The sequence below is a fragment of the Emys orbicularis genome, chromosome 11, assembly GCF_028017835.1.
Source record: "Emys orbicularis isolate rEmyOrb1 chromosome 11, rEmyOrb1.hap1, whole genome shotgun sequence".
Lineage (NCBI taxonomy): Eukaryota > Metazoa > Chordata > Testudines > Emydidae > Emys > Emys orbicularis.
Genome location: NC_088693.1, coordinates 50,823,560 through 50,848,720, shown reverse-complemented (window position 1 = coordinate 50,848,720; position 25,161 = coordinate 50,823,560). Strand labels below are relative to the sequence as shown.

Here is a 25,161-nt window from a genome sequence, read left to right as displayed (position 1 = left end):
TGAGCTTTGCCATTGACTGCAGTGGGGCCAGGATTTTACCCTGTGTGCTTTCACTATGGAGACGCATGGGGAATATATTTCTTGTTTCCTTCCAATCCATTAAATTCACATATCAATAACAGACAAATCTTTTCAGCCTCATTTCCCAGAAAAAAAGTATTTATTTGACTTTCAACACATAATTATCAGTGACCCTCAACATCCTCAGATGCTGATTATTGGCCTCTTTGTTAGTGCTATTTCTAACTGTAGCAGTGGATGTTGATCTGAATCTTAGACTTTACAGAGTGAAGTTTCATTATGCCCAATCCTGACCCACAGTAGCCTTATGACTCATGTATAGCGCAGAAGGGGGGTTGATGGAAGCCTCCTACAGCTCCCTTATGGTCCAAAGCCACAGAGCTAATCAAATAGGGCTCAAACTTAGGAGCTTCAGTACAAAAACTGCAAGCTTCAACCACTGGAGCCAAAGAAGAACTCAAGATGAGAAAGTAGAAAGCTGTGTAATTGCTGGAGCCAGCCATTCTTTAAACATTTTAAGACAGCCTACACTTGGAATCAGCGGAAATCTCATGATAAAGTCCAATTAAATGTCTGCATAAGACACTTTCTGCCTTCATTCACACCCTTGTGCAAACCCACTTGCTTTCATGGCGTTATACATGTTGTAAGCCAGGGCATAATATGTCCCTATATATTAAAGTAATCGTTGTCTGCTTTCTTTCTCCCCTTGCCTTGGGACGCTAATCTAAAATGAATATCCAAATGTTATGTATGCACAACCCTCAATAATTCATTTTACTAATTTAAGGGCCCATTCCTTTAATTCCTACCCAGAAAATACTTGATTGCATTCAGCAGGAGTTTTTCTTGAGCCAGAAATTTAGGATGAGGCTCTACACAATTATTACTGATTGTAATAAAAACCTGCAAAACTATTAAATTTATCAGCTCAAGCTGATTAAACTGTTGTTGTTTCTGCTTTTAAATAATGTTGTCTTCTAAACATGGGTTCATGATAAGTTAAATAGGTAGGGCCTGACTGACCTCTCATTTACACTAGTAAATCAGTAACAGCAGCACTAAAGAAAATGGAGTTACTGTACAATCATGTAAGATTGGTGTGAGAAGCAAATTAGGCCTACAATATTTACATGGTGCTATAAATAGTGCTTAGTTTAGTTAGTTTGCACACTTAGGCTTTGTTTGATTTCATGCATGTAAACTGAGCATTATGTCAGAAATAGGTTGTTTGCAGAACTTCTGTGCATCAGAGTATTGGTGGTTGACTCTCAAAAGATTCTGAAGTTTTGTTTGATATGAGTGACAGAGAAATGGGCCTGAATCAAAGCCCTGCATCTGAACATCACCACTCGCTGTGAAGATTTCAGTCTGGATCTAGATCTGGATCTGGATCTGAGCTTTGTGGCTGGCAAGTGTTATTAGAACGTGTTGAACCTGAACTCTGGATCCTAACAACACTGAACTTTGGGAAAGTTACAGCCCAAATTTTGTGGCTCTGCTTTATTACTAATAAGCACCTACCATTTCATTCCTTCTCTGAAGTTGATCTGAACTAGATTTGTGGGAGGAGGGGTGGGCAGGGTCGGCCCCTCCACCCCAGATTTGCTGCTTAGCTTGTACTGAGCATACTCACATGGACTGAGCATACTCGTAACACTGCTGAAGCTGGCTGCCCTCACTCCGCCCCTTCCCCCCCACTATTGGCAGGCATGGGTTGCCTCTGATCAGAACCTTCTGCGTTTGTAAAATTAAGCAAGAATTCTTGTGAGAAAAACCTTCTTATGAGGTTACTGGAACTTCTTGCTTTCAGTGGATGGAATATATGGCAAGAACAACATTTCCACTGTATTTTATCATCATTTCTGGTTCCAATCCTCTGCTAGGATCAGGAAATACAGAGATGCAAGAAAAGGAAAAGTAACGGGGAGAAAGGATTTTTGAACTTTATTAAAGGGTTGGTTAAGTTTTAGTGAAGGTTTAGGTTAGTTCTGATTTCATCCAAAGTGGTTTGCCCATCCTTAACAGTTATCAGATATTAAAGGCTTTACGCTGAATAAAGAGTACTTAAAATACATAAGTATGGATGGATGGATGGATGGACAAATGATTTGGGTAAATATGGATCAAGGACAATTCATGTCTCAAAGAAACAGATTACACTTACTGGTTCACGAGTTGTTGTTACCCGTGGACAAACAGGGCAACACTCGCCAAATGGAATCTCTGGGTTGGGACAGTCTGCTATATCCTGATCATCACAGATGATGTCATCACAGAGAACAGCTCCTGAGTCGCACACACAGATTTGGCATGGTTCTGGTTTCCAAACATCCCTGTCAGCGTACACTTGCCCAAGATGTGTACATGCCCCTATAACTGGAAAAGGAATGAAAGAAAATGTAAGATGTGTAGCAACCACCAATGCTCAATAATACTTCAAATGGGATTTTGAAAATGAAACTGAAACCTGGAGATTTTATTTTAAACATGTCTCATTAATGACAAGGGCCAAATTCTCCTCTCCTCCAACCACCCTAGAGATCTGCTTTGGGAAATGCAAAGTCTGCACTAGATCTCCAGGTGATAATCCCACTGACATCAATGGAAGCTCTATGGGCCTGATCCAAAGCCAACTGAAATCATTCAGAGTCTATTGACTTCAGTAGCCTTTGGATCAGGTCCCCCGGGCAGAGTGATTGTATAATCTGCAATAGAGCGCCACAGCACCAATAAATAGGAGAATGGGTCCAAAGTGTTAAACTATTCACTTTAGTGCACGTGCGCACACATGCATACACAAAGATCTACAGTAAAAAGAAAAAACTCTCTAGTCTCCTCACACATTGAAAATGACGTACAGTCCACAGACTGGTTTAACGCACTTGGCAGGTTGGGCTCGGGAGAGCTTTTAAAATGAATATCCATGTTCACTGTAGCAAATAAGTGAAACTTTCTTTAGTTCCAGGAAAGTTTATCTATGGAAAAAACAAGGAACATTTTTGCTTTAAAAATGGAGTTTCTTGCTTTAAAAACTGTTCAGGTCGTTCACAGTCTTTCCAAGACCAAGCCATTTCACAAATACAAAAAGAAGTTAATTATCTGTCTGTGTACTGATACAGTCCCTGTAATTGTAGTATCTGAAGAGATTCTTGGTTACAAATTATGCACATAGCTTTAGTCATAATATTCTGTCAACAACATAGAAAACCCAGCTGGACATCCCTGACAGTGACCTAAGGTATTTCATTTTATTTATTTTCTGTAATGGTTGCCCTCAAGTATTGTTACAGCAAAAGCCTGTCTGCTTTTGCCTTGGATCCCCTATTTTCAATAACAACTTTCCGTACTTACTTAGCGCTACATTTTTCATAAATCCAAACTAACCCCACATAACCATTTTAAATTTTCATCAATACAAAAAGTGTGTGTGTATACATAACTTTACCAGTATTCATCACCCTCTTATGCTACTTTCTCAATAGATTTGATAAGAACCCCAGATATATTTTTAAACGTATATTTCATAGGTATGCCCTTGAAGTACCACTGATGTCATATGAGCAACTTAGAATAGTATCAAATATCTCAGTGGTTCTACTCATAGAGTACAAGACTGAGCCAGAGTTTATGGCAACTTCTATCCCTACCCCATCTGCCCTCTCTCTTTCCTCCAAACCTCTCCATCCTGGCTTGCATTCCAGTGTACTCTCTGTTCTCCATTACTGCTCACCCACCTTGATCTGTCTCTCCTCCCTCCAGTTCCTGTCTGGAGTTTCTCTTTCCCTCCCATGCATTTTTGCCACTCCCATAATCAGGGCCGGCTCTAGGCACCAGCGCTCCAAGCACGTGCTTGGGGCGGCACTTTCCAAGGGGCGGCACTCCGGCTCCTTTTTTTTTTGCTTGGGGCGCAAAAAGCCAGGAGCTGGCCCTGAGCGGAGGTGAGCTGCAGCCATGGGGGGCGTGGGGAGGGCCATAGGAAGTAACCCTGGGGGGGCAGAGGAACCGCCCCCCACCGCCGCAGCTTCCCTCTGCTCCGCCTGCTCCCCTGAGCGCGCTGCTGCTGCTCCACTTCTCCCCCCTCCCTCCCAGGCTTGCCATGCGAATCAGCTGTTTTGCGGCAAACCTGGGAGGGAGGGGGGAGAAGCAGAGCGGCGGCGGCGCGCTCAGGGAGCAGGCGGAGCACAGGTGAGCTGCGGCGTGGGGGGCGCAGGGAGGGCCGCAGGAAGTAACCCTGGGGGAGGCAGAGGAACCGCTCCCCCCCCAGCTCACCTCCGCCTCCTCCCCCGAGCGCGCCGCCGCTCCGCTTCTCCGCCAGGGAGGGAGGGCTAGGAGGGGAAATGCGGCGCACCCGGGGGAGGAGGCGGGGCCGGGGATTTGGGGAAGGGGTTGGAATGGGGTGGGGAAGGGGCGGAGTTGGGGCGGGGCCAGGGGGCACGGGAAATTTTTTTTGCTTGGGGCGGCAAAAAACTTGGAACCAGCCCTGCCCATAATTCATTCTCACCGCTCCCTCCATCTTCCTTGATGTCCGTCTTCCTCCCTCTTATTCTTGGCTCCATAGTTTCTTTCTACCCCACATTCCTTCTGCTTTCTCACTCCCCTCCATTCCCATGCCTTCTCCTCTCAGACTCCCTGCCTTCTATTGACTGACACTCCTGGTCTCTTTCTCATCTGCATTCCTCCTATGACTGGTCCCTCCCCATTTCATTCCCTCTTATGCCTCTAGTCTTCCTGCCTCCATCTGTCCACCTCCCTTTCCCGCCCCCCCAATCTCCTCCACAAACTCTTCTTTCTTTCCCTATCCTCTCCAGATGTCTTACTCCCTTCCCCTCCCTTACTACCATCCCAATCTCTCCCTTCTGTCAGCCATGAAGTTCCTCTCCTCTTGCTTCCCTCTTGTCTGTTCTAATACACAAAGCAGTGCACTGTTTTTCAGGTACACAGTGTCACTTGCAGGCTGTGCTGCTAACTTCAGAGGATGGGGTTTGTAGGAAGGAACCAAAATCTTCTGGGCTGGTTGAATGAGGAGCTACCACATGAATCCTGCCTTTGCTGCTCTTTGTGTTTTTCATAGGAGCCTACGTTTCACTGAAAGTCAATAGGCCTTAGATGCCTAGTGCCCAAGTCACTTCTGAAAATTGGACTTTTGAAAAAATTACCTTCATCCTTTAGCTCAAGTGGTGCAGAAACTCATGCTCTTAGTGCGGAGGAGCTTGGTCTCAAATCCCATTGTTGCAAGCAAATAGCATCAAACAGAATTGAATATATTATATTAAATAGAATATATTTCAGAACTGTCCACAAGTCATCAGATGTTGCAGGAAGCTACAAAGGCTGGAGGAGATGATTTTGATTCAACAGTAACATTACAGATTTACATCTGAATCCCCTTGGGCTCACAGTAAAGCAGGATTCAAGCACAGTTGTATTATTTTTTTAAGTGACGGCACTGATACAATGCAAGTTTTTCCTGCAATCCCGATCTTTACTGATTACAGATAAAGGCAGATGCAAACTGGAAGCATTTATCAAACATAAACATTAAGGCAAACATAATGGGTTTTTTTGTAGTGGCAATGGGGTTATTGAGGCAAAAACTCTTATTATTGCTAACATCTTTCATTAGGACTTTAAGCACTAATAATAGCATTGATCAAGGACCTAAGTGTCTTAGGTGCCTGGCAAATTTCCAAGTCAAGTGAGATCCTGATCAGAGTATCAGTAGTGTTCCTGTGCCCTGCAGAAGAGCGCTTCCTTGTGGTTGAGCAGGAGCTCCCAGTCTCTTTATACCAATCAGCTGTTCTCATCTGGTGGCAGATATTACTTCTCTTCTTGGCTAAGAACAGTTGAGAGGCCGGATGAACCGAGCGAACAAGGTGGCTAAGGGAGGGAAGCCCACTCCCCTTTGGGCCATGATAAGCCCTAGTTGGAAAGATGTTGATGTGGGATGCTTCTCTGCTTAAGGAGGAGTGAGAATTTTCAGATTATTATTTGAGCTACCATGAACATGGTACGGGGCCTACTATCTGGACAGGGGCATTCTTGATGTGTTATTTCAGGGTGGAAGTTAAATTTTTCTGAGTCTTAAATTATTATTTACAGATAGCTATATCATTTCATGAGCTGGTTATTACCTCCACCTCTCCCAGCTCAGTAGCTCTTTTTCTCCCCAGTTTTACTTTTCCTAGTGAAACCTATGCCTGAGCATCAGGAATGTCACAGCATCAGGGATGTTCAACCTCTGTTACTGTGCATTGCTCTGTCCATTGTCTGTTAGATTTGCCTACTTTCATCCCCGGCCCTCCCCACTTAGGCATCTTGTTGGCTGAATTTAAAGCTACCTGAGCACTACCTCGCAAAATCCCCAAAATAAAACAAAAAAGTACAGTGGAGTCGCATCATAGGCGCATTTAACGTATGCGATTTTAATTATATGCACTCGGCAAAACAAAACAAAAAAGAGAAAAATAACAATTTAAATACTGTACCTGTAGTGCGGGCGATTCCGCCCGCCATTCCACTCAATGAGCGTTTGACTATACGCGATTTTCGCCGTACATGCTGACTTTAGAACCTAACCCCCGCGTAAGATGCAACTCCCCTTAAGCAATTGCTTGAATTCTCTCGTCTCACAGAAGAAATCCAAGATGGCCACTTTGCTTTAGTTTTAAACAGCTCTTTTGAGCATTATATATAGCTAAAGAAGTTTTTTTGTTCCAGGCTTCTAAAATGGCTGCCTGGATTCCCACATCTAACGTTGTAGAAGCCAGTTCTGTCAGGACATTACAGCCAGTCACAGGGGGAAAAACTGGTATTCTCTTAGCTAATTGCTGAATGTTTCCATAAGAAATGTTTTCTGTACTTTGATAAATGAGCTCATTCATAATTGGTTGTTAATGAAAAAAAACAAAACATTTGCCAGGGGGCAATGGTGAACTTGTTGCTTTCTCAGAAGATGACTGGCTGACAACATTTCCTCACTAGGCAACGGTTAAAGTGTGTTTTAAAATCAAGAAGAGTAGCATTCTGTAATGAAAGCCATCCTACAGTATTACTAATGACTCATGCAAAGGGGCTCAGGGATGCCTCTGCTGAGTGCTCCTGAGGTCAAGCAGGTGGGTCTGACGTGTGTGTGTGTGTGTGTGCGTGCGCTGTCTGGAGGAACAATGCCCAAATGAGGAACACCCCCCCGCTCCCCCAACCCCGGCACCAGGGAGAGCAGAGTGAGGGGGATAGCAAGATCTGCCCCATAGCACAGCCTGGTGGGCATAGAGAGCAGAGGCATACTCCCCTCCAGAGCTACTCACCCCATCTTTATAACTTCTTCTCTGTAGCTAAAGTATCTGCTTCCTATGCCACCTTGCTGTGGGAAGGGAATGGGCCCTTTCTCTTACTCTAGTTCACTTATCCATAGCTAAAGAACATCATGCTGGCGAGTGCATGTGCGCCATTGTGAATATATAAATGTGTACATATTTGTGCATGAGCATATATACATGCATGCACACACATTTATATATATATACAATATAAAACTAAGCATTTTAAAATGTCTTTGTTGACTTCCCTTTTTTAAGGTTGAGATTTTCAGCTCCAAATATCCCTATTTGTCTGCTTTTTGCAAACTGCAGCTTGTCTTTAACTACAATTGCTCAAGAATATCACTTTCATATTCTCCAGAAAGTTAAGTGCAAGGATTCACATTTTCACAGTTCCAGGTTTTCTCAAATCCTATTACAACAACATAGTTTTGTTACTTTCTTGTCCGAAATGTATAAGGCTTGCTCCCGTTCCCATTGAACTTAATGGTACAGCTCCAGTGGGGAGCAGGATAGGGCCCATAGTTAGCATAGCCTACCACTGTTGGTGGAAAAATCCCTGTTTTCCAGTCCGCTATTCTCAACGGCTATCACAAAATAGGACCTTGTCTCAAAGCACAATTTTTCATAATTAGTAAAACATGGTTTTCATTTTTTTCCTCTATGAAATTAAATTGTATCAATGAAAATCAAAGGAATTTCAATTGTCTGATAAAATGACTGAGATAATTTAATGGTAATAAATAAACCTGATTTCACTAAACAGTCTTGTAATATTGTCATTCTTTTATTTTACAGTAGATGGCATCATTTAACAGAAAGAAGACAAGAATACACAGACATCTGGCTATAATGACTTTCGTACTTGCTTCTAACTTTCTGGATTTCATTAAATCAGTTAAGAAATAAGCTGAAAGAACTGCAGAACAAATCTTTGAGGCTTTTGGCAGAATGAAAGTATTAAATAGGTTTTCCAGAGGAAAATTACATCTGGGTTGATTTAGCCTGCTCAAGACACCCCCTTGATACTCAGATGTAGATCTGTGTGTCAGCATGCTATGACATAATGCATCATCCATTACACATAAAGACTAAAAGACAGCTCCAGAATAGTCTGGAAAGCTGATCTGTGCTAAAACATTCACAAGTGATACATAGAAATAATAGGGATATAAAAAAGGCTGACTCGTCTAGTTCTAAACTTGTGGCTAAAATAGTCAAATATTTGCCTTAACCAGATATTCTTGCTGGTTCCTACTTGTATATATAAAGACTAAGATTTCATAAAGTATCAAGAACAAATAGCCAATGTCAAACCTGATCCCAGTTCTCAAAGCACTAGTTGTAATGGCTTTAAACAACTTCAGTTCTTTGAGAATGACTGTGATGGCTTGCCAGCATTTGTGTAAATAAATAATAAATCCTTGAACATCTGCAAGACATTTTACAAAATATAAATAGCTTTCTGTTGTAAAATTTATGTACCTTCAGAGTTTTTGTGCAACATTTCCTAAGTGTTCAGATCTTAAAGATTTCCTAAAGGCAGGCTTTCCCCCAGCACTGAAATCACAACATGTTATCCTGTCTCATACATTGGTTCTGAGTTGGACTCCAAAATTCCTATTTGCTAACCAGGCTAGCAGCAGGGTGGAGGCAGAACACGCAGTGTTGACAGGAAATACTTCATGTTGCTCTGAAAGGACCCAATCTGGCTGATATATGAATGGGTTCAGATAACTGCAGTAGGAAAGCATATCTGGACATCCTCTTATGGAGGGAGGACACCTGTGACATGGGATATAATCCTGATTTAACTGAGATAAATGGAAATTTTGCTATTGAATTCAATGGCCTCAGGAACTGGCCTGTCATGTCGTCATTTTTTGCTTTACATTTGCTCAGACACCATGATCCTCAGCTAACCACATATATATGAAAGGGGGGGAAAATCTACATTTATTCTCCAAAACCACAGACCTTCTCCTCTTTGGATGAAGTGAAATCTCCAGTAGCTGCATTAGTAGCCGGATTTATAACTTGTTTTCAGACCAGCTACTAGAGGGTGAGAAAACCAAGAACATCTGACAGATGTGATTCCATCCCTCCAAGTTCAACCCAAGGTTCCCCTATAGTCTTAAACACAAGCTGCTGACCTGAGTGAAAAGCTGAGTTTCTGTGTAATCACAGTTGTATTAACTGGAGTTAGCTAAAGTGGGTCAGTAAACCCAAGTTAAGAACACATCCTTTTTTTTTTTTTTTCCAGTGAAGATATACTTGTAGAGGGCAGTCGTCCATGTACACAAAAGCCAGTACCTTACATAAGGGCTTTCAATCGTGGGTGGGGAAACTAAAATGAAAAAGTCTATTCTGTTAGGTCTGATCCAAAGCTGACTGAAGTCAATGAGAACCTTTCCTACTACTTTAAGGGGAGTTAGATTGAGGCCATAAACTGGGGAAGATTTTCATAGCACCTAGGGGATTTAGGAGTACAAGACCCTTTGACTTTCAATGGGACATTTGCTCCTAAATTCCTTGGACCTGATCCAAACCCCACTGAAGTCAAGGAGAGTCTTTCCAATGACTTCAACGGACTTTGGGTCAGGGCCCTCAGATGCTTTTGAAATCTCCCCTTAAGTGTTTGTAATCTATGCTTTCTTATTTCTCACCTATTTTGGGACACTAAACCTAAATCTAATCTACACACTATTTAAAGTAGCTAATTCTAACAGTGCTTTACTAATTCTTTTTAAATGCTCTATTTATTAGGTATTTCCTCAATGTAAAACAATGTTGATTGAAAATGTGGATAAAGTAGAAAGGAAAGAAGTTGTTTAATATAGAGGGAAGATTTTGTAGTTCCTTTTTGTTCTGGAATAGATTTATGGGAACATTAACAAGTTTTACCATCCCAGCTTTTGGAACAGCATTCCTTTCCACTTACTGAACAGAAAAGCAGAATGCCAAAATGCCTACCTTGTAGCAAATGGTATGGACTCTCTGACTGTTATGATGAGGATGTTTATAAGAAAAGCAAACATGATCATTCCATACTAAGTAATGGAAACAAATGGGCTCTCATAATGAACTCATTGGCTTGCTGGGCCAAAAATTTGAGCTGTTTTGAACTTTGTGCAATTGGATAAGTGCTAAGTACAGGAGAAGTTTGAAACACTTTCTGCTTCATAGGACTTATATCTAGAGATGGAGAAATAAGCAGAGAAATATTTTAACTAGATGGGATTTTTTTAAAAAAAGAGCTACAGACATTGTCTCAACTTTAATTGCCCTCAAATGGTCATCTTCTATAACTAATTTAATCCATTTTGATAAGCCATGTTTCTCCCAAGTATACAAGTGGACATGCTATAACAGTTGCAGTGGGGATGTACTTCATAGAGGGGAATTGTTTAAAGCATAGGGTTGGGAGTTGTAGATTCTGCCACAAACTGTCCATGTGACCTTGGGCAATTCACTTAGGCTGGGATTTTTGAAGGGGCTAAGAGGTTAGCATGTCTTTGAACTCTGTAGGATGTGTAGCACATAGATACACATTAACATTTGCAATAGTAACGATAGGCCTTCTGACAGTTCACATATAAGAGTTCACAGAAATCAGTTTTTGTTGTGAGAAGAATAAAGAATTGAGGGCCTAATCCTATACAAGTAAGTCCAAGCACACTGCATACATTGGCTATGCAGTCCTAAGGGGAGTTATCCCAGTAGGGAAGAGTAAGAAGGAGATCTGCAAACCATCTATAGACAGGAGACAGCACATATCCCTGTCCACGTCACTGTGAGTAGAAGTTATGTGGGAGTTACCCTGCAAAACACTGTTCCAGCACAGAGAAATAGGTGAAACAGATGGTTGGGATTGGAAAAGGGGGAAAATATGGATGGTTGCTTGCCAGCTTTTTCCCTCTTCCCCCCTCCCTGCTGGCCAAGGAAGATTCTTCCTACCAGAGAGGTCCAGGATTAGGCCATTTTCAAGCCATTTAGATAGTGAAGCGCTAGGAATTGCACACATAGTTAATTAGAGGAGCAATTTCTGAGACTGCAAAAGAGATGCTGTTTTCAGAAAACTGATGATATAAATAGTATTTTTCCATTGTTTTTCATATTGTACCAGTTACTCATTAATTTAGGATCAGACTGTTCCATCCTCACACACACTGAGCAGTATCTTAATTCTGTAAGTGGTCCCATCAGCTTCAATTGGAGTTTTCACAGAGTAAGGTACAACTTAATATGAGTAAGTGTGGCAGAAGTTGGTCCTAAATTAATGATTAGCTGGTATAGTATATGGGGGGAAAACCCAACCCTCCAATATATAAAGTTGCTATTTATAAGCAATTCTATCATCTATTAATTGTGATCCTACAAGCATGTAGCCTGAAGGAGGATTGCAACCCTACAACTGGTATTTCTCTTCCCTTTCTCTCAGCTAGTAAGGATAATTATATCAAGAAGACATCTGCTTGATGACTAAAGAGTCCATCTGTGCCTGCCCATTATTCCACACTTAAAGGAATAATATTCTTTTTTACAACACAGTCATGATTTCCAGAGCAATAAGTTCTGATGTCACCTTTAGTTCAGCTTACTAGTGAACATTATTAGTTGATTTAGGTCCAGATTATCCTCATGCGAGAGAACCCCACACCACAGACTAAGAAAATCAATGAGGTTCATTTTGTGGTCTTTCCTTAGAGAATCCCATTGGAACATGAGGGAGGGGGTGGGAAAGGGGCTAATTTCTCAAAGCACACAGTTGTCTTGAGATCCGGAGGGGTGGGGGTGGGGGAGGGGAAAGATTATTTTAGGACACCCACACAAAGTCTTGACAATTGGATGGAGGGCCAATGCATTTTCATTACTTTCTGGACTTTTCCAAAATGGTACTATTTAGACCTGTGCTGATGGATCCCCTGCCAGCTGCTGTCCTAGCCCCTCACCCCACAACAGAGGTGCACAGTGAGGAGGAGGGGTAGTACAAAATAGTGCTAATGCTGCTGCTATGCCCTCATGAGTTTGAGATGGGACCTTACCTCAGTGAGAAGATTCATACAGCACCCCACTTCCATGACAATGCACAGTGGCGACCAAAGGACATCTATTTGATCAGTGGAAAGAATTGCATATCATGCTATCGTTACTCTTTTCTCCTCTCTCTACTATGAGTTTCCAGGTGCTGTGATATGCCTTTTGTTTGTTAGAAACTCAGATTATTGGCACTTTCATTACCTTTTTCAGTTGTGTTTGGATTAAGAATAGTAAATCTTGTTCTTTGTGTTAAGTAGACTAATGATATTGTTTGTCTCAGTGATAATGTGGTTTAAAACAATTGTGTCTATGTCACTGTATTTAATCTAGCCTTTTTTTGTGATCCAGTCATTATTGCATTTTAACATTCATAGGTGATGTTCTTAATAAAATATCTGATGCTCATTCAGCTATGCATGCAAGACAAGGATCATTCTGAAATAAGGACTATATTCTGCCTGTGATTTTTACACAACAGTCTCACTGGTTTCAATTGGTGTTCAACACTTGAAATGAACACATTGCAAGATTTTCCACTCATTTCTGAACTGATAATGGGGTAAGCACAAAGCAATGATCACACTGTGCCTTCATTCATAAAGTGAGCATTTCAAACAATAAAATTTACCGTATATACTCGTTCATTAGCCCGTTCGTTTATAAGCCTACCCCCCCAAGACGGTTAGGTAAAAATAGCAAAAACTGTATGACCCTTTCATAAGCCGACCCTATATTTCAGGGGTTGGCAAACTTTGGCTCCCGGCCCGTCAGGGTAAGCCACTGGTGGGTCAGGACGTTTTGTTTACTTGGAGCGTCTGCAGGCACGGAGCCCCTCAGCTCCTTGTGGCTGCGGTTCGCCGTTCCCAGCCAATGGGAGCTGCAGGAAGTGGCGCACCACTTCCCACAGCTCCCATTGGCTGGGAACGGCAAACCGCGGCCACAGGGAGCTGAGGGGCTCCGTGCCTGCAGATGCTCCAGGTAAACAAAATGACAATGTATTAGATATTCAATTCAATGATTCCATAGAGTTTAAAATCAACTAAATTTGGTGTAGACCCATTTATAAGTCGACACCCGCTCTTTGATGCGTCACTTTTTTACCAAAAATATTCGGCTTATGAATAAGTATATACCGTATTTAATAAAAAGCTACTGATTTTGATATAGACTAAATACAACAAACCATTTTTTTACTAAGTTACTCACAGAATTATGTTATTCATTCTTCTGAATTCCCTATGCCATTCTAATGAAAGGAATTAATGAATACAAGAATTGGTTGGGTGTTATGCTAAGCTATGCTAATGACTATCCCTGCACATCATTAAGAGCTAAATAGTGACTCTTCTGAGGCAGAGCTGTAACTGGGGAGAAGGTGTAGAATGTGTGATGGAGGAGCTGAATGAGAATCTTGCAGAATTTTCCTCCTTAGGGCCCTGTGTGAATGGATTTAAGACAGAGGCTAATATTAATATTCTTGTCTTTATAGCAGAAATGGGCCAGATTACAGACAGGCACTACAAATATCCCCTAATTTATTATGCTTTGATATAATCCCTAAACTGATCATCATTCATCCATGGATAGCTGTGAATATAGGGCCTGATCCAAAGCTCATGATAGTCAAGATAAGTCTTTGAAGTCATCAGACCAGATCCCAAGGGACTGATCCTGGACAGTCCTGAGTGCCCTGAACTCCTTTTTACTTCAGTGGAAATTGAGGGCCCTCAGAACCATGGAGATCAAGTCCTTAAATAAGAGTTATTGATTGCATGAGAACAAGAAGCACAGTGGATAAGAGTGATATTCCACTTCCATATGTTGAATTTCTTATGTGATTTTGTCACATGATCCTGTGTGACCTTTCGTGTCAGTGACTTTAAGAAGCAGGCTGAAATCACTTGATTTTCAGTCATACAATCATGGCATTGGAACAGATTCTCAATGCTTGGCCTGCGTTCTAAAACAAACTGAAACAGACACAAGCTCAAAGCCCTGATGTGGCTGCAACTGAGTTTATGGATCAGCTTTTGGCCTAACATATAGTTAGCCCTGGTACTAGTTAAAAACAAAAATATGCTAATTGTAATGATGAACTTGTTGTAGGCTGGGTAATAAATAGTGTGTTTTTTATGGGGGGGGGGGAAGAGAGAGGGGGGAGATGGAGAAGGAGGAAACATCAAAATATACCAAGCTTCTTTTTACCCTCCTACCCTAAAGATCATTTTACAGTCCTTCTGATAATACACATATACAGATTTGAAATTAATTGTTGGCCAAATCCTGAAGACTTGAATAGAAGTTTTGTATAAGTGAGGACTACAAGAGCTGACCTACCCATACCAGTTTCCAAAATCCATTCTTTTTCATACCATCCCAGTTGCATATCCTCTCTATGCACTGAACTTTAAAGTTAATGAAAGTTAATATTCAGAGTCCCTAACAAAACAGGTCCTAAAAGAATACTTAGTTTTACCCCTTAGTATGTATTAGGCTGGTGGAAAGTCTGTCTACGGATGAACAATAGGCAGGTGCACATAATTACTAAGAATAATTAAACTTGATCGGATTATTTCAGAAGCTCCCTCTGCCAAAAATTCAAAACCACCTGTTCTTGAGCACTTCAAAAAGCTCTGGAAACTTTAAAAGTTACCATGTACCTCTGTACCTAGGGACCACAAATGGATAGGCCATAATACTGCAAGGAAATCTGTTCTTGTGATTTCTTACCTGTCTACAAGCAGGAAGTACTGGAAAGATTTTAAAACAGGCCTTTCTTCTTAGGAGTTGGGGAGAGAGGCCTCAGCTCCCACTGAGTTCAAGGTGGACTAAGAGGCTAGAAGGACAGGGCCCAATGATTACACTTTAAAAGCTTAAACCTGAACTTGTGAAACAGAACAAATATTATTTCCAATTTTTTGTTGATTAGCTTTGCTGGTCATAATTAAGCAATTTCTATCAGGTAATTAAAATCCAAAATGAAGCATGGAAAATTATGTTTTCTAACCAAATGAGAGGGCTAAATATTTTATTTAGTGGCTGTTTCTAAGATCTGCCTGGAAGAACCTAGCTTGGTTCAATGCTTTTCTTAAGAGATGTCAGCAGATGGGAAATGTTCCAGTGCTATGCAGTACATATGGTAACACAATTTACATTTTCAGATACAACGGGCAAATTCAGTCCTAGTGTAACTCCGCTGACTTCGGTGAAGTATATCAGAGATGAATAACGCAGCAGGGGTCTGCACTAACATAACTCCCTGTGCTATTTCATTGAATTCAATGAATTGGCATGGGTCATCAATCAGTGGAGAATTTGGCCCTTGTACTTTATATTCAAATGATGTATTAAAAAGAGATCTAGCACACTGTCCATAGAAAGGAATCATATCCATGACTGCAAATAAATTACAAGTATCTGTAAGGCTTCAGAAATGGAACAGGTCAGTCAACGATGTGATTCTGTACGAAGAGGACAGTGTCATTCTGTCCTCATTCGTAAAACAACTTGTGTTCATTCACCTGCCTCCATACATATTTTGGACTCTTAGTGGATAGGTATGTCCGTGTTTAGAGTTTTCCTTTGAATCTCTTCTAGTCAAGATTAAATAGCCAGCTGTAAAACTCTGTTTTGGTTACACTATTATGTCAAAATTATAAAGTTAACAAAGCAAACCATTGTAGCTGTTTTATTACAGTTGGCAAAGGCATTTCCAATTTTTGGACCATCTGTTAACTATAAATTTGCTACATTGTTTTTCAGCCTCTGGCTTCAAGTGTTTCAAATCCTTTTTCTTAACTAATACCTGTCCTAACACTAGTAAGAGAGTACAGTGCAGAAAGCCTGGTATTGCTAGTGAGTTCTGGTGTCTAAAGTGGGCATAAGCATTGTTGCTGACCTCAATCCCCCTACAGTTAAGGATGTTAGAAAAACGTGAATTCAAGGGCTGGGACTGTGAAAACTGGAAAAGTGAAAATGTTGCATAGAAACAAGCCTATAGCAACGTTGTTTTCTTCAGTCAATCTAACCTGAAAAGATGCAGCTGGATTTAAATTTCTCTGTATAGATTATTTGATTCTTACTAAGAAGAGGGATATTATACAGAGGACCACCCTGGCAGCATCCAAAAGGACAGTAGGGTGAGATTACTGTCCATAGATTTTACAAACATCTGATCTGATTTTCAATTACTGTGCTCAAAGATCTGTAATTCCCACTAAAATAGCCTTCTTGTTTCCTTTCAGGTGAACATCCTTCCATGAAACAACTGGCATGCAATCACGGTGAGTCTGTACAGAACCAAGCAGGATATCCTAACATAGATTGATGGACAAATAGTCAAAAAGAACCTCTCACTACCATCAGAGTGATTTTGAAAGAGCACAATTGCTGTGTTCACATGCACATAGTTCAAGGAAAACATGGGCAGTGTAGTTCATTGTTTCTTTGATGTTCACTGTAATAGCTACACTGAACTGCAAAGAAACAATGAAGCATCCCTCCTATATTTTTCATTAACTGTGTGCAAGTGAACAATCGTTTCTGTTATGTTCGTTTGAAAGAAGAGCTGCAATTTTGTTCACACATCTCTGTCAAAGAGAAAACATCAGGAAGAAAAAAAATAGATGATGAGTCACAAGAGAGGGCCCGATAATTCACCCACTGGTCAACGAGACTTTGACTTCAGTGGGAGCAAGTTATGGCCCAGAGTGGAAGACAAAACCAGTGTTGCTAGGAGCTCCAATAGTGCATTACCATGGAATGTAGCTTCCAGCCACAACTCAGTCCTTAATATCTACTATTGAAAATAGGTGTCCATTCTCCCCTGTGATACCACATTGCACTGGACTGCTGGAAGATACGGGACCTAAAGCTGGCATAGGTGGCCATGGAAATATCACTCCAAGGAAGAGGGAATCCTCTGATAACACAGAAGCAGAGTAGTAGCATCTACCGCATCTACAACATCCTCCAGCTGCTGATGTAGTGGACATTGATGGGGAAAGGCAACAGTGCGGGGGCTGCCTCCAGATTGGTGATCTCCAGTTGCAGAATTGGTCTCTTGGGAGTGTTGGCAGTATGATGCTCACAGCCAGCTCAGGCCTTAAAGCTACATTTGCATTCCACTTTGCAGGTTGTGCTGTGTGCCCCTTTGGCCATAACGAAGGATCTAAGCCACAGTGTACACTTGCCTTCAAAGTAGGAGGCTGCATTCTACCTTAAAAATAAACATCATTACTTTAAAGTAATAGTCTTAGGTTGTTTAATGCCTTGTGTGAGATTCAGTTCCCTGGCAAATATCTCTTCAAAGAGCATTTGTGTGAAACAAAGTAAGTAAAAAGTGCTGGTATTATTACAGTGCATGTCATTTTCAGTCTCATTCTTATATTTCATTTATAAAACTACAGCACTTGAGAAAAATCATGGAAAATGGAAGTGGTTTCTTAGCTAATCTGAAAAGAATCTCCTCTGATGTATTTTCACTAAACACAGCCAGAAGTCCCAGTGTCTGAAGTTTACCCTAACTAAACTTAACAAACGATTGTTGATTGACTGGTTATATCATGTTTTCCATTGTCATTTTGACATGAAACAGGCAAAGTTTCCAGCTCTGGAAACTTACAGCCAGCAGGATTAGTACTAAAATAAAAAAAAGGAGTGGAGGGGGGAGGTTGGATGTTGTTTTAAGTGAGAAGAGTTATGAAGTGAAGATAGATGTTCTTATGAAACACTGTTTGTGGAAAAATAATCATTGTTCTAAAAGATAAAAGAATATTTGGTCTCATGTACTGTAGCCTAAGGACTGCTCTAACTTATGTTCTTGCTGCAGTCTCCCTTTACGCACCATCCAGCATCCAAAAAAGGCAGACCAAGGGCTCATCTATAGGAACTCTTTCCATTCCCTTTACGATGTCAATGACACAAAGGAGACATACACAAAGGAAAATTAACCCCTAAACATTAAAAACATGTCTAAAAACTGGAGTCTCCTTCTACCAAACCAGGCAGCTCCTGATCCTGGACCACATGAAGGGACAGCCAGAAAACTCTGTGAGGATCCCCCCACAGTGTTTTCAGGGAAACAGAGCCTCATGTGCCTTGCTCCCATCCCCTCTGGCAGCATGATCCCTGAAGGAGAGGTGTGGTCTGTCATCTTGGGGCTGCTCTGTAGCAGAATACAGAGAGGATACCATGGGTATTAGTGCTGCCTTAAGTAGCGTTAATTCAAGTGAGAATTCTGGATGGAAATCCTGGGTTAAGCCTGGAATGGAGTTGTGAAGAGTGCCTGTGGTCCCCTGTTCAACCTCCTCTAACAGTAACCATGCCCACAAAACCCTTCAGAACTCTTGCACAAAGAGCCAACCTAAGTATTTCTCTATAGTTCTGGGAATGGGCATAGTATCAGAGAAATAGCATCTCACCCCACTCCCTAAGAAGGATTTCACATACAGTATGTTAAGTCCCTTTCATTTGTGTCAGTGGAAGGGAGTATGCTGACTACTGTATACAAACAAACAATAATTGTGCTTTACCTTAGCGGGTGGGGGAATGGGGCAAATTCTGAAGACTTTAGAGAATGTTTCATTCTTTATTCTGGCAAAAGACTCACTGGACAATGAAAGTTTTGCTTGAGTAAAATTTGCATAGCTATTCAGTAGACTTCAAGATTTACTCCATGCACTATATAATTCAACTCCATATTTGATCATCAGGAATGTTTTGTATCGGATATATTATTATTATTATGACAAATGCCTGGTACGAGGGATAGATCAATGTAGTATTCTTGCAACTATTTTAAGATTAAAATATTGTCAATAAAAATCTTGCTTTAAAAAAACCAAAAACCAAAAAAACAACTAAGCTAGGTTAACTTAATTATGGTAGCTGCCAAAGATCAAAACTAGGAAGTCCAGAAATTAGTCTTCAACTGCACTTTTAATGTGCTATATAAGAAATAGTAGCTGTCAAAGAGAACATTTTGCCACCTAGTATTAAAGTGCTTTTGAATATTACAGAACTAAATATATTTTTCATTTAAATGTTGTATCCATTTAGATGCTTGTCAGATTATAGGTTTATAAACTTTCATAGAGGCTTTGGATAAGCAGGCAGTGGATGATGTTTAGTAATCCTTTCAGCTGGGACCAGGTTCTTGGTTGAAGCCTCAGCCACCTGAAGTATAATAATGTATAATTTACTCAGCCACCACTAGAAGGATAATGCATGGCAATGAGGTTGGGGCCACGGAGAAGCCATGGGGCAAGTTTCAGGCTGAATAACATTGATGTTATTCCAGCTTCTTTAAGGTCCATCTGCAGTTTCTAGGTATCACTGATGACAAATTTTAGTTGCTATGTCACACTGCATTTCCACAAGGACCTCAGAATCTAATCTAGTTACCTCAAGTCCCTCAACAGCCATTTGCCATTGAACTTCTTGTCACCCATTTTCTTCTTTTCCTTTGTTTATAGTCTGGAGAAGACCCTTTGTTTCATGATCAAACACAACAAAAAGATAACACTGGAAATGAGATGGCTAATGAACACAGCTATTGATCTAGCTCCAGTACCATAGGTTTTGAAGAGTCATTATTCCAAGCTGATTTTTTGGGAGGGGCATGCAATCATTTCAGTGGCTGCTGCAGTTGTTGCTCTTCTCAGGGTCACTGGGTTACTGCTCAGTCATATGACGACATCCAAGAACAACAGTGTTCATGCTGCCTGCCAGCCTGAGAAAACACACCACGCTATCAAATACCACTAGTGGCAGCCTGAGCCTCTGCCTTCTCTCAATAGAAGCTGTTAAACCAAAATGCAGAGTTAGAGATAGAAAGAACTAAATGTCCACAAGCATACGTTAGTAGGTGAAACAGCAATGCTAGTTACAACCTCCATCCCCCTCCAACCGTGATGCATAGCATCTTCTCCAGATTATCAAAACAGATGTGTCCCAAGTTATTTATTCTATTTGTGATTAAATAGTGAGCCATAACAAGCTTTGAATCCATGTTAGCATGCCAGGCACCAGATTGAATAAGATATTCATGTCAGTATGGCACAGAAAAAAAAGGATGCTAATTCTTGCTCTTTTTTCTCCTCCATCCAGAGAACTGTTTAAAGCCAACAGCCAAGAACTGTGTAAGGCTGGCAACAACTAACATTTGGCAAGAGGTGGTAACATTTGTCTAGTTCAAGACCCAAAACTTCACAACAACTGGAAAAGAACAGAGGAGCGGCTTGTGGTTTGTAACTCTGTGAGGAGGGTGGCTATTATAGCTCTGACTCAAGTATTGAGTCTGTTAACAATAATATTACTGCCGGTGGACAACACCCTTCACCCTCTGCGTCCTCCCTTTGTAATAAAGCAGTGAATGTTTCCAACTCCACTGCCCTTTCAAAAATCAGTCTGCTTAGCCTTGGTCTCAACTCAAAAACAAAATATGGAAAATTATGAAAGAAACCAAATGGTTTCACTCCCATAAGGCTAATGTCTGTGTGATCTAAATGGTGTTTATGAAATCTGTCACATTTCTAAAAACATGCAAACTTGGTTGAAGGGCTGGATTCCCCCGGCCTTTAATTGAGGCTCAGATTTTTCCAAATTAAAGTCACACATCGCTCTTCTAAAACACAGTCTTGCCTGAGAGGCACACATTGCTGAACTTTAATTTCAAACCCTAAGTTTCAACAATTCATTAGTTTAAAATTTGATAGCGAGCAAGTACAGGCTAAAACATCCAGGTGCCTGATGTGCACTGCCACATGTTCTACTTGGCACACTCTGCAGTACATCAAGGTGCCAGTTTCTTTATCCACAATGTTTTGGGAGCTGGATCAATTTGAGAAAATGCTCAGTAAAGTTATGACATATATTATTAGAAAATGGATCCAAAATAGCATGTTGAGTAGGTAACGGATGAAGAGTGGCCTTTGCGGTATGCTCAGATTGATTGTGTCCCACATGGCTGCATGTTATTGCTGCCTAATAAAGATCACTGGAATAATTTTCTTGCAACTATACCATTAGCCTTCCCTTTCACTTGCTCAGCTAAAGAAACCTGCTTCTTACCGCCCTTCTTATCTTCCCTTTTTGTTATGTTTTGGTGTTCATCTCCTTCATGTTCATTGAATGATGGATAAGATAGACTTGGTACCAACCCAAGTATATTTTATTTGGATTCGAGACACCTGATCTGTTGTATTTGAACATCAAATAGATCAGTTTATCTACTATAGTATAGTTATCCATGGCCATGCACTGATGGTACCAGGCATGTCTCAGTCTAACCCTGCTTTTATCTTCACTATGGCAAGCTTGAGGAGATGTCTGGGTTGGCAAAAGCTGCAATAGAAAGACATTGCTGACTGTCGGAAGTGTTTCCGTTCCACCAGCTAATTCAATGGATTAATCTACAATGAATGCACATGTAGCATGCTGGCAAACACTAAAAATGTTGCTATTCTTCTAGAAACCGTACAAATATATTGCTGAACTCATGCCATTTCTTCAATACTGCTCTAACACTTTCCAGTTAAAAAAAAAAGCATAATCTTAAACTGGAGCTATTTTTTAGAAATAATTACAGACAAACTATTTTTTGCAGCTATTTAATCAAATGTAGATGTTCAGAATGAAGAGTTAGTGCAGAAGCAACAACATACTGATTCCTGCAACCTATTTATGATTGCTACATTCCACATTTTAAAAACTGCCACTTGGAATACTGTATTAATATGAAAGATCAAAAATTATTCCCAAAGAAATTTTTAGGAGACGTCCACCTGCTCAAGAAAGAGGTGTGCTGCTTTAGCAGATAGTTGAGGAGTAATATCTAAGCATAGAATTAGCTGCCAAGTATGCAGAGGGTCTGATTCTGCTGACATGCTCCTTTTTCAGCAGTGGAGTTCTGATAATTCCAGTGGAGTTACTCACAATTTACAGGGTGTAAATAAGAGAACAATCAGGCCCTAGATATCCAAAATCTTCTTATAGTCATTGTGGGTATGGATGATATATTGCTAGCAAAGGCTAGTGGGATAACAGTTTGAAAGCCATCTTAAGGAACTATTCAAGGGAATGATAGCAATCAGTAGTAACTTACTGTGCAGGGTCTAATAACAGTGAAGCAGAATTGTACTCAGTTCTTGGCCCTGATTCTTATAGACACAGAAAGAAGCCCCTTTACACCACTCTGGCAGTGTAAAGGAGCCTTCAGATAGGTGTAACCCAATATGTTTGCAGCAGTCTTTCTTAAAACAGGTTTTACTATAGGAACACAGAAAAAAAAAATCATTCTCACTCCCTGCTACACCATGTGTGTTACTTCTGTACTAGTAACAAAGTTTGTGTGATACAGTGAACTTCAGTCACCTATGATATTGATGAATATTTGTGGCTTGAGGCAGGGCTTTTTGGATAGAATAGCTTCTATTATGTTCCATATATTTTAAAATACCTTTAAATGGGTGTATATACATTCTTTCAGAGATGTGTAATTTAAATATTATTTCTATAATTTGACACTTTTCCAGGAACACGTACATACCTGACCAGAAGAATTGTATTCACAGAAATAAGGTTTTAGTCTCAGATTTTTCAACACCAAGAATTTGCTGCACAAATTATTTTCAAAGTTACAGTAACTCTGGGGCAGAGTTGGCCAGAATGCAACACTTCTGTTTCATAATAATATAATAAATAATAACAATAATTTATTATTATTATTTAAAGGTCAGTAAATGTTACCCGATGTAAGGGTGGCAGAATTGGACCTTGAATAATTAAATAGCTCCCAAACCACGGATTCAATAATGTAACACATGTGAGTATTAAGTATTCATTTCTTGACTGACTCTTCATTTGTTGCAGGTGAAGCAAAACTACCAGCCACTAGATGGCACTTCATTATGAAAGAGGTTTGCCAAGATAGCTTAAACTGATGAAACTTTTAACACAGATCAGAAAATCTAAGTTTAGCCCATCTCAAGCCAACTCATTTTTTTCACAAGCTAAAGAACTCTAGCTAGATTACCAAGACATTTTATAGCCTGGATTAGTATTAGTAAGTGAACCTTTCATATTCCATAATATCCATAACTTGAGCTGAGCAGAGGTTCAATCTTAGACTGTGTTTAAACTTCCCTTTCCGGTTATTACAGAAAAACTAAGAAACTCATAGCCCAGAGCTACATCTGACTATTATGAACACACTGCACACTCAGCAGCTTCCTTAATATCTTTGCCAAGGCTTGTCTACTGACATGATTTTCCAAGGAAAATTTTATATTGACTTACTTTTGATACAAACCATATAAACATTTTTCTTCAGACAGCAATTCAGCATGTCTGGAAATTCTCTTTTCAGACATGGAAATACTAGCTCTCAAACCCATCAATGCACTATATATGCATTAACATTAATTAATAGTCAACTCTCTGAATTATCTTTGTATTATTCATTTTTTGAGTATGTCCCTTGGGATGCGGGGTGGGAGAAGAAATAGGAGCAATTTCAAACGAGTGAAAAGATTTTTGAACCTTGTGGAAAAGTACTTTCCAGAGTAAGGACAGTACTCTATATTCTGAGCAAACCAAAAAGAAATATTCAATTTCAGTTGCATTTACAAATTGATTGACTGATGTTTTACCAACTTCATCAAGCTAACCATCTCTCTCTAACCCATATGGAAACAAGCCCAAAAAGGAAATGTTGCCATACCATGCACTTTGAATGTGCCAAACAAATGAGCCCTTAAGAATACGCCCTCACACTTCTTAGACATAACTGTTTCTTTCTATGTCTAAAATTGACCAATACTAGAACAAATGTGTTTTGCAACACAGTAAAGTCTGGGGACAACCAAAGTGAGGGGAAGGGTCTTGTCAGGGGATGACATGCAGGAGGGTTTTGTTGAAACGGGAGATCAAACTGAGGGTGATTTTCACTGTGGGTGGCTGGTGGCTAAGGATCCCATTATCTACATTGAAAAAACATGTTAATTTATTTTGTTGTTGTAAGCAGAGAAGAGTCCCCACTGCATAAATTTCCTCTGGCTTTGCAATATTCTTTTTATTGACATTTGGAACTCATTTGGGCACTTCTTTGTTACAGATTGTAATACCTGACTTGCTCCTGAAAGAAACATTCATCCTAGGCTCCAATTGTTCCATTGCTCAAACATCCTGTTAGAAATATAGTAAACCCTGATGCACAGGTTGCTTTCTAGCTATGCTTTCACAGACATGTTGGCCATCAATTTGGCACAGTAATCATTTCTAATAGTTTCCTTTTTTTGACCAGGGCTGGGTGTGGGTATAAAAAGTTTGGCTGCATTTGACTGCTCTGCATTTTATATTAATTTGCTGCCATTTATCAAATTATTTATTTTATTAGCTTCTTTCATGCATGAACATCCCTTTCACATTTAGAAGACAAAAGTATTATTTCACACCTTAAGAGTAAAAAAGATATGAAAAATAATGATGAAAATGTCTAGGGAATAGTACAGATCCCCAAAGCATCAAGTGTTCTTATGGAAACTCATCTGTTAACTATCATAGTTATCGTCACTCTAAGTTGAATGTGAGTGTAGAGTAATTTTTCACTATATTCCAGTGATCTGTTGCATTGCACATCCCCCTTAGAAGATCAGTTAGCTGTTAATTGAACTTCTAAGAGTTTGAAATAGCCTGCAGATGAGTGATAGAAAAGCTTTTAGCAGAGTGAATGCATTCATCCATTTGCTGTGTGTGAAAAATAAAAACTCAACAAGCTGAC

General features: G+C 40.3%; 1 protein-coding gene across 1 annotated transcript in view; it reads right to left on the bottom strand.

Moving 5' to 3' along the window:
* Positions 1–25,161, bottom strand: part of COL3A1 (collagen type III alpha 1 chain) — a 69,748-nt gene that overhangs the window by 43,979 nt on the left and 608 nt on the right. Inside the window, exon 2 of the mRNA XM_065413703.1 lies at positions 2,189–2,400. Coding sequence (XP_065269775.1) covers positions 2,189–2,400 — 212 coding nt within the window. The remainder of the gene's footprint in view (positions 1–2,188; positions 2,401–25,161) is intronic.